The following is an 11246-nucleotide window of genomic DNA, read 5'->3' as shown; positions in this document are numbered from 1 at the left end:
GATCAACATATGTATGCATATATATATATGGAGCAAAAACGCAATAGAGAGCATTAAAACGTTCGGAGAGATAGACGACACAAAGGCGGACAAGAGAAACAACAATTAGAAGGACAGGCAAAAAAAAAAGACGGGTCATTCTTGGCTTTCTTTCATCAGTCAAGTACCAGAAGTCACGACCATTTCGAGCAGTTACACTTGAGATGGTTCGATCTGGTTGTTCCCCCAAAAAGTCTAAGCTAAGAGCATTAGAACCCTTTGTAAGAAAGCTAGCGAATGTGTACGGCAACAAAGGCAAAAAACAAACAAACAAACAAACAAAAAAATGGAGAACATAGTACACAATTACGAATACAGGAAATAACAACAGGCGTCTTTCGACTGAGAACGATTCAAATTGAGCTGGCGTGTATGAAGGCAGGAACATGGGAGATGGACACAAGACATGTTGACGGTCGGTAGTCAGGCCAAGAAAGAAAGATCATGGCTGGCCGGATACCGGTCACGTGGAAGGAGGAGAGATGGGTAGGGGACAGCGGAATAGGAGGATTAGAAAAAAAATCAGTGTGTGTGTATATATATATATATATATATATATATATATATATATATATATACTTCACGATGAGCTAGTTAAATCCAAGTCACAGAGTCATTATACTAAAACAATGGTTCCCAAACCTTTTATTTAAATGAGTTATCCCACGGACTCCTTTTAATATGCTTATCCTTATGTGTGTGTGTGTATATATATATATATATATATATATATATATATATATATATATATATATATATATATATATATACATATATATATATAAAATACAAAGATGGGACAAGAACGCAAAACATCCAGACAGTTGGGTGATACAAAAAAGGGACATCAAAACATCCAGACAGATGATACAAAGAAAACAAGGATGGGTCATTCGGAGTTTTCTATCCTCAGTCGAGACTACCATCCGTGCAACATCTATGTTCCTCCCTGTGCCCGTCAAATCTTATATCCCTGCTGTAAGGCTTTACTTCCACACATGCCAGCTTAATTTAATTCATCCTTAGTCAAAAGACACATGTTGTTATGTCCTGTTATTTGCATTTGTATAACATTTCTCCGTTTTTTTCCCGTCTTTGTTTTCGTATACATTCGCTGCTTTCTTCCAAGGAATCTAATGCTCTTAGCTTAGTTTTTCCTTAGGGCTGGCCAAATTGGAGCAATCTTGAGTATAACCAGCCGAAATTGCAAAGATAATCCTATAGCGGCGTACATACACTTTGGTCTCTTATACACACACACACACACACACACACACACACACACACACACACACACACACACACACACACATATATATGTAAAACTTTGAAATTAGTTCAAGGACCCCAGTACTACCTTTGCGGACCACCAAGGGTCCCCGGACTTAGGTTGGGAACCACTGTACTAAAACATAGCCTTCCTTTAGATCCACCACTTAGCAGAAAACAATCATTAGCTTAGTACTTGATAGAATTAATAATTCATTCAGATTATGTCACTATTGCAATAATTATCAACAGCTTTTTTATATCAATTTTGTTGTGATTCCATCTTGAATTATCTTATTTTTATATTCATGCATTCATGGCAAGTGAATATGGCTAACTAAATGTGTTTGATTTGAATTGTGAGTTTGTGAGTGGATAAACTGAAGTAGTTCTGAAGGAATCCAGTTCTGAGAGTGAATAAAGCGTTTAATACAAAATCTAAAGTTGGAATGAAATATAATTGAGGGACTGCAAGGGAGTTTTAGGTGCAGTATGTGGGCATGCTGAAAAGTTCCTGGCTTTGGATAAAAGAAAATATAAGATGATCAGTTAATTATGATTTTATTCAACATATTCTCCTCTCAGATTCACACACTTATTGCAGTGGTCTTTCAGTTTTTCTAAGCCCTGTAAAAGAACTCGAAAGGTTAGGCCTCCAACCAAGCCTTTTGCAATACTCTTAAAGCCAGAAACTTTTCAGCACACCCTCATGTGTTTTTATATATATATATATATATATATACATATAAAAATGAGGGGGTGCTGAAATGTTTCTGGCTTTGTGTAAAAGAAAATACAAGAGGAACAGTTAATTGCAAATTTATTCAACATATTCCCCTCTCAGGTTCACATACTTATTGTATGATCCTCCAGTTTTTCTAAGCACTGTAAAAGCACTCAGAGGTAAATAGAACTGTTAAGTGGGTGACTTAACTATTAGCTTCTTATTCCAGATACGAACAAAAGATTTGTTGAAGTTAGGACTATCAACATTTCTATTCACCAAAGTTCTCTGGTGAATGACACTGGAAGTGAAGTTTTCACTTGATCTGGTCCTATGAAAACTGAAAAGGGAAAAAGAATTAAATGTGATATAGGAGTTGGTTTTATGTAATATTTCCATTGTATTTGAGATGTTGAAAGTGAAAATGATAGTTGGCAGAGATTGGATGCTGTGTAGAAATCCCAAACTCATGATAACATGAAATATAGATGTAGAAACATTAAGAGAAATTCTTTTTTATGTTATATTATTCTTTTATAATTAATATTATTAAAAAATAACACAAAGAAAAAATAACAATGAAATCTATTCAAGTAAATGTTTGCAGAATATATTCAGTAAAATGATTTGTCAAAAACAAAAAGTATAAAAGAATAAAGCAAATTTACATTATGCTGCATCTCATAACAAGCACTCGGTAGTCAACTGATGTATTGCAGGAATATTCCTTACAGAAATAAATATTGTTTATGAAAATAAATAATATGGAAATAAATGATAATTATAGACATAAAAATCTTGAAAGAAAAAAATCAGCAGTTATCACATGATTATTTGTGTTGTTGTTCCCATGAATCTTTTGCTAAATATCCTAAGCAAAACCAACCTGCATGGCAAAGCTGTAAAGTCACTGATGACCAATTCCTATAGACATTCATAGCATATATAATTTGTTGGTCAGTACTCATCAAGTTTTGGTTCAAAGCCCTTTTAACACTACTAATGTAGTCATCACAGAATCTTGTTAAGACATCATAATGTCCAAGGTTTGCACCACCAGCAACCCAAACAAGGTTTTTCCATATTATTTCTTTCAAAGGTATTTTCTGAAAATTACATTCTAAGCTGAAAGCCACACTTCTGAAGTCAAATCCTTTTGGAAGACTTAAGCCAAATTTTTCTGTTTTGTTTACTTCATAGCTGAAAAAGAGAGAGAAAAACCCCCCATTTAATTAACAAATCTGTTGTAGACAATATTGATCTTCAACTCTTCAAAATACAAAGCCACTTTTCTGTTTAAGATATTAGGTATCTCAAACAAATTACACAATAAATGCTACAACTTTAGCAGCAAGTGTTCTGCTAACAGAGCCATTTTTGCATGCAACAAAGGGAATTTGGGAAAGTTACTAAGAACTAGCAAAGGACCAGAAAACCTAGCTAAAACTGGGGACTGGAAGTGGATGAGAGAAAGTTGACATGCAGTGAAATCTTGGAAGCATCTTTTAATTTCCAGACAGATGTTTGCATGTATTGCAGTAAGTATGAAACAATCAATTGTAGGTAATTTCCTACAGGTGTTGTATACAATAATGAATATATTTTCACCATTTTCAGAAAGACGAATTTGGAATATAGAATATAACCTAAACAATAGAAATTAGTTAGAGATAAAAGATAAAAGATTTGTGTTTCAGTGAGAAATAATATTTTTGGTTTGTCTGTTAGAAGAACATGGGAGCTAGAACAAAGGTTGAAGTTCAGTTTACATAAAATTGTGATGGCATCTGTGCCCAGCGATGCCTTTCTGGCACTTGTGCCCGCGGCATGTGTAAGGACTTTTGAGCGAGATCGTTGCCAGTGCCCCTGGACTGGCTCTTGTGCAGGTGGCAGATAAAATACACCATTTTGAGCGTGGCCATTGCCAACCGCCTGACTGGCCTTTGTGCCGGTGGCACGTAAAAGCACCCACTACACTCTCTGAGTGGTTGGCATTGGGAAGGGCATCCAGCTGTAGAAACTCTGCCAAATCAGATTGGAGCCTGGTGTAGCCATCTGGTTTCACCAGTCCTCAGTCAAATCGTCCAAGCCATGCTAGCATGGAAAATGGACGTTAAACGACGATGATTGTTGTTCTTATTTTTGGAAGTGTTTTAGTCAGAGAAAAGGATAGTGAACCAATGAGTTACTGCTAAAGTTAATCTTTGTGTGTAGTCTAGCTGCCTGTCTGTAGGTTTGCCAGACAAAACTATGAGCTGACTGGAGAGAGGTACTAGCCAAAGAATGGAAAAGAAATTAGAGAATTATGTTGCTGCAGACAGAGCAGCTACATGAACCGTTATTCTTTGTATCAGATATAAGGATGGTTTCATAAAAAGTATCATGATAAAAAATTTCTAAGGTAAGATCATTGTATATATTTGTCCTTTCATGTTGTCTCCAGTTACATGATTTTATAGTGAAGGTGCCTGGCTTAGTGATCAGGGTATTTGGCTTGTGATCTCAAGGTTGTGAGTTTGATTCCTGGTGATCTGTTGTATCCTTGAGCAAGACACTTTATTTCATGTTGCTCCAGTCCACTCAGCTGGCAAAAATGAGTAGTACCTATATTTCAAAGGGCCAGCCTTGTCACACTCTGTGTCATACTGATTCTCCCTGAGAACTATGTGAAGGGTACACATGTCTGTGGAGTGCTCAGCCACATACACATTAATTTCATGAGGAGGCTGTTCTTTGATTGGATCAATTTGAACCCTCGTCCTTGTAGCTGATAGAGTGCCAGTATAGTAGTATATCAACATGATTTTATAGATGGAAGAGACATTGAGAAATGGGAAAAAAAAGTTATCATCATCATCGTCACCAAACTTTGTTCTTTTTCCATGGGCCGTATAACTCATAAGACCAGTTATCCAGATTTCATAGTATGTAAGTGACTGAGATCGCAACATTCCCCTTGAACAGAACACCAGTCTGTTGAAGAGTTTAAGGCCAGCAATATCAAGAAGAGGGGGCACGCCAGTTACATTGATCCCAATTCTTCACTGGCATTTTATTTTATAAATCCCAAAGGGATGAAAGACAATGCTGACCTTGACAGAGTTTGAACTCAGCATGTAAAGAACTGGAAGCAAACCCAGTGAATATAAAATATGTATGATTATAAAGAATCTTCAGACAGTGGAACTGATGTCGAAATATTTACCACAGAGGAGTTTTGTCAATGTTTATTGTGTTGAAATATGAGGTAAGACAGTCATATTTTGATGTATGTAGAAATTAGTGGCACCTAGCACTGACTGTATCAGCTACTTAAATAGTGAGTGATTGTTACCAACGTCGCTTTCCTGGCACTTGTGCCAGTGGCACGTGAAAAGACATTCAAGCAAGATCATTGCCAGTACTGCTGGACTGGCTCCTGTGCAGGTGGTACGTAAAATACACCATTTCGAGTGCGGCCGTTGCCAGTACCGCCTGACTGGCCTTCGTGCCAGTGGCATGTAAAAGCACCCACTACACTCTCGGAGTGGTTGGCGTTAGGGAGGGCATCCAGCTGTAGAAACTCTGCCAAATCAGATTGGAGCCTGGTGTAGCCACCTGGTCCACCAGTCCTCAGTCAAATTGTCCAACCCATGCTAGCATGGAAAGTGGACGTTAAACGATGATGATGATGCAGTTACCATGCAATTGTAAGTAAAGACAATAAATTGTTACATTAACAATAATCAATATACAATACAATATATTGATATGAGTAACTTTTATCTTTTATTTTTGTTTCAGTCATTGGATTGCAACCAGACTGGGCATGACTTTGAAGAGTTTTTTAGTCAAATGAATTGACCCCAGTACTTATGTTTTTAAAGCCTGATACTTAAAGCTGGGGAAAATGCTTAGCAGCATTTGTTCCGACATTACATTCTGAGTTCAAATACTGTCAGAGTTGGCTTCACCTTTCCTCCTTGGGGGTGATAAAATAAGTACCAGTTAAACACTGATTTTGATGTAATCGACTTATCCTCACCCCTGAAATTGCTAGCCTTGTGCCAAAATTTGAAATCACAATATATCTGACGAATGGAACATTTTAATTCGAGAGCTAATGAGGTAGCAAAAATACCTTGTAGTATTTAGATATGTCCCAATATAGTTCCCTACAGAGGTTAATTTTTTGCTTCATCTTTCAGGAGTTGATGAAATAAGCACCTATTTAAAAATACTATAGTTGATTAATTTCAGTTAAATGTCCTTGAAAATTTTAATTTATTCTAAAAATTGATTATCTGGTTTGTTCCCCCGCCCCTGCTTAACACCATATTTTATAGCTGAAGTCATTCACTTTAGCAATGTTGTTGACATTATCATTATTACCACCACCACCACCACCAGCACCATTAAGGGTTGTATATATATATATATATCCTCTATCTTTCCCTCCCTAATACGTTACTTCTTCCTTCATTCTGACTGTCTATCTGTCCTTCTTGTCTCCAGGACAGTTTCATTTTCCTTTGTATTACCCTATACTTGCTTGTCATGCAGCTGCATGGCTTTTCTGTTGTATATGTATATTTTATTTTGTCGTGTTTGTTCTTGTCACTGTCCTGTACTTTTGTTACCTATTCACTGTGGCTTATCACCAAAGGCATCACCAAAAGTGAACAATATCAGCATTAAGTGTGTGCAATTGTAATAATCTTTTGGACATTGATTGATAAGGGGCTAGCTACAAATTTTCTACTATGTTTTTGTATAGTCTTCTGTTTGTGTTTTTGTTAAATTTTTGAGTTTTTCCTGCACCTTGATGCTTGATGAATAGCAGAAACTTTGGGCATCTCTCAGCTCTGACTGCTTTTGGCTTTGGCTGTTAGGAGATGATAGCATCATCGAACATAGTTAGTCATGCCAAGGTTCCTGCTCACGGCTCTGGATACTGTGTTTCTTTGCAAGAGTTGCCATGGATATGAATGGGTTGGCTTCAATTGAGCATTTGAGGCCAGTGAGAAATTTTGGATTGTGTTTGGAATCACTTCAAGTTTTGTGTTCTTTTCTATTAATCTTTCTTTCTTCTATAAATTGTTTATACCCATGATAAATTGCTCTTTTTGGAAATTTTGTCAACTTATCAATTTTATTGGCAGTGTGCCCAGTGCATGCCAAAACAACTATGGTGAGACAATTATGTTGTTCCATGACTTTCTGCTGTCAAATCAGTTCGCTATTTATCTTAAAAATAAACAGGAGGATTAGATTTTCAAGCAAGCAAAGTTTTGTCAAAAAATGGAATGTTAAACTGCTTAAAATTGGTCTCAGTTTATCTGCAAGGCCTTGTATACACACACACACACACACGTATGTATGTATGTATGTATGTATGTATGTATGTATGTATGTGGAGGTGCAATGGCCCAGTGGTTAGGGCAGCGGACTCGCGGTTATGGTGGCGAACCCTGCTGTACTCTTCCACCACAACTTTCTCTCATTCTTACTTCCTGTTTCTGTTGTGCCTGTAATTCAAAGGGTCAGCCTTGTCACACACTGTGTCACTCTGAATATCCCTGAGAACTACGTTAAGGGTACACGTGTCTGTGGAGTGCTCAGCCACTTGCATGTTAATTTCACGAGCAGGCTGTTCTGTTGATCGGATCAACTGGAACCCTCGACGTCGTAAGCGACGGAATACCAACAACAATGTATGTATGTATGTATGTATGTATGTATCAAGGGTTAAACAGAAAGAATACAACTAGGAGAAAAAGTCAGACGAAAGCAGCAGCCACTAAGTTTGTTTGATAGCTGCAAAGCTCTTTCTGTTGTATTTGTGGTATATGTAAAATTATTTCTTTTCTTCTGTTGTATATAGCCATTAGGCTTTGTGCTGTTATATATGCATAATTCTTTGTTTGTTGTATTTATATGTCTTGTTTGCTTCTGTCTTAGTATACATTCGCTAGCTTTTTCCCAGTGGCTTAATAATAGCACAAGTGCCTGTAAAATTGAGTTGTCTCAATGGTAATGACATGAAACCACTATGATATTTTGTGTCATTGACTGACGAGGAAAACTCAGCTATGAATATTCCATGTATCATGCCTTTGTCTAATTTCCTGTCCATTAAGTTTTCATCTAGTTTCCCCATTTGTTCTGCTTTTGTCTAACTTTTTCTGCTTGTTGTATTCTTTCTGTTCAACCCCTGATATATCCATGTAGTACAACACGCACCCAGTTTCTTTACTTTTTCTATACATACACACACACACGCATACATATATATGTATATATATATATATATATATATATATATATATATATATATATATATATATATATATATAAAATTTAGATTCAAGGTGAATATGGTACTTAAGTTTAGGCACCAGAATTAAGTATGGTATTATCCATACAATTCCAAAATAATCACTACACACACACACACACACACACACACACACACACACACACACATATATATATATACATGGTTCCGGGTTCATTCACACTGCGTAGCACCTTCTACTATAGCCTCAGGCCGACCAAAGCCTTGTGAGTGGATATGGTAGACGGAAACTGAAAGAAGCCCGTCGTATATATGTATATATATATATGTATGTGTGTGTATATGTTTGTGTGTCTGTGTTTGTCCTCCCAGCATCGCTTGGTAACCGATGGTGGTGTGTTTACATCCCCGTAACGTAGCGGTTCGGCAAAAAAGACCGATAGAATAAGTACTAGGCTTTCAAAGAATAAGTCCTGGGGTCAATTTATTCGACTAAAGGCGGTGCTCCAGCATGGCCACAGTCAAATGACTGAAACAAGTAGAAGAGTAAAAGAGTAAATCTTGTGTTTGTTTTCTTGCTTTAGAGTAAAGAACAATTTAAATTTTGTTGCAGTAGAGGCAGACAAATTGGTAAAAACTTCTTAAATTTTGATTATATTCATTCCTTATAATTTCTCTGTTGAACCAGAATAGACTAAATTTGTGTCATCTGCAAAATGATAAACTATACTGTGTGATAGAATGTAATTCATTAATATATATACTTTAAGAAGAGTAATAGACCAAGGACAGAGCTTTGAGGAACCCCATAAATAAGTATTTGAATTATAACCAAGTATAGAAATTTGTATTAAATATATATAAATAAGTAGACAGACATAGGTACTGAATAAATAAAAACAATTATTATTTAAATACATAACACTTACCGAAAATATCCAAAGTCAATCCACATAAAAAAGTTTGTGTGAAAATAATTCTGTTGGATAGACTTTTTGAGTAGCTCATATTTAGCATGCATCACACAAGAATAGTCAGGTATCACAGTGTTTGGATGGAATTTTGGATAATCAGCTTGACTGAATATTTTAGCAATTTGGGGTTTCAGACTAAATGCCCACAAGTCTGTTCGATTAACCAGGATCAATTTTGTTAAGTTATCTAAACTTGGTGATCGCAGTTTTTTAAACATTGAGAGAATCTCTGGAGAGTCTGTGAAGAAAACGACTGGATTGAGAATCCGAGAATAAACAGAACACCACTTTTTATATACATTGGGGTTTACGTGACTATTTCCACCCTTTCTAAAGGTGTCTAATTGGAAATAAGCCGTAACTAGTGTCACATTTTCAGAATGTTCAAATGCTTTGTGTTTTTTCTTCATGTGCATTGGAATCTGAAACAGAAGAAAATATTGTTGAAGTAAAATTATAATTCAAATATCATTTCTAACCATTTTGCAGACACGATTAGGAAAGGCATAAATATCACAAATTTCCTCCGAAGATTTATCCTATAACTTCAAAGCTTCAAATTTCACTCCAAAAATTAAACTGAACAATTATGAATATGAACAATGTAGGAAACTTAATCTTTTCTTTTATCCTTTACTAGTTTCAGTTAGAGGCTGAGACCATGCTGCGGCATCACCTTTCAGTGTGACTGTGTTTTTTTATTGTACAGTTTCTGGTGAAGTAGTGAGTTGGATGAAGCTACTCTTCTTTGTGTCTCCTGCAACGTGGGTTCATCTCAGATAAAAATTTCTCCAGATATTCCATGAAGACCTCTGCATCTCTGAGGCTGTTTGGCAGAATGTTGAATAGTTGTGGACCATTGAAGCCACAACTGTTAGAGTTCTGGTTCCTTATTTTATATGGGGAAGACAGAATCTTCGGCACAATGCAATGCTGTCCAGTTCAGTGGCTGGTATAGATTTCAATTCCAAATTTGAGACTAGACATTCCAGGATCTTCTAAATGTATATTACTGCATATCTTTTAAGCCTTCTCTAAAGGCAGTAGAGTTTCAGTTCCTTTACTCTCTCCCAGTAGCTTATCAGTTTCATTAAGCCAATCTTCTTTGTGTAGTGGTGCTGGATTGTCTCAAATTCTACCACTAGGTGAACATTCTGCAGTGACCGCAGTTGGGAGCAGTAATCCAGATGACTGAAAACAAAAGTTCTCCATAGTAGTAGCATAATATCCTTTTTCCGGGTCCTGAATGATCTCAACATTCATCCAGCTACTTGCCTGCACAGTGTTGTCATCTTGGTAATACACACACAGAATGCTGCATCATTACTCATGTGAATTCCCTGGTCATGCACTGACTCTGATTTTGGGATTGCACTACCCCTTGATCCTGTGTATTCTGACTGTAGTCTGTTTATTGGCTGATAGCAGAGTTCATGAAACTTCTTAGTATTGAACTGCATGCTATTTTTATCAGTCTATTTATATATTGCACTCAGATATTTTTAAATTTTAGTATATCATGTCATCAGGGTCCTTGACCATTTGTGATACTTTTGTATCATCAGCATAGCTGGTAAGAGTGGCTGACTGTATGGCTGAAGGCATGTCTGTGAAAACCACCGCAAGCAGTAGTGGTCCCAATACAATTCCTTATGGGTCTCCACTTAGAATTGATGAATCCCCTGAGATAGCACCACTGATTACAACTGTCTGACTTCTGCCTTTTAAAAGGCCATACAGTCACTCCCCTAGTTTTCCAGTGATATCAAGGTCATGTAGTTTGTGACATATTGTCCCATGATCAACTTTGTCAAAGATCTTGGTAAAGTTGAGCCACATTTGAGTGGTTGAGCTGCTGTTTCAGTACCTAGTCATAATGTTGTAGTAGCCGTGTGAGGCAGTTCCTTCCTGGATGGAAACCATGTTGCATGATTGTGAGCAAATTATTTTCTTTCAGGAACAT

General features: G+C 36.6%; 1 protein-coding gene across 4 annotated transcripts in view; it reads right to left on the bottom strand.

Annotated features, from left to right (window-relative positions):
• Positions 1–2620: 2620 nt before the first annotated feature.
• Positions 2621–11246, bottom strand: part of LOC106879588 (uncharacterized) — a 90169-nt gene continuing 81543 nt past the window's right edge. For all 4 annotated transcript variants that reach the window (XM_052973268.2, XM_052973267.2, XM_089363711.1 and 1 more), the window contains 2 exons: positions 9239–9705; positions 2621–3232 (listed from right to left, as the gene is read on the bottom strand). In XM_052973268.2, the coding sequence (XP_052829228.1) occupies positions 2863–3232; positions 9239–9705 (837 nt within the window). In that variant the 3' untranslated portion in view covers positions 2621–2862. The remainder of the gene's footprint in view (positions 3233–9238; positions 9706–11246) is intronic.

This window comes from Octopus bimaculoides, chromosome 15 (assembly GCF_046866305.1).
Source record: "Octopus bimaculoides isolate indiv1 chromosome 15, ASM4686630v1, whole genome shotgun sequence".
Taxonomy (NCBI): Eukaryota; Metazoa; Mollusca; class Cephalopoda; order Octopoda; family Octopodidae; genus Octopus; species Octopus bimaculoides.
Note: the sequence above shows the minus strand (reverse complement) of the source record. Positions and strands in the feature narration are given on the sequence as shown.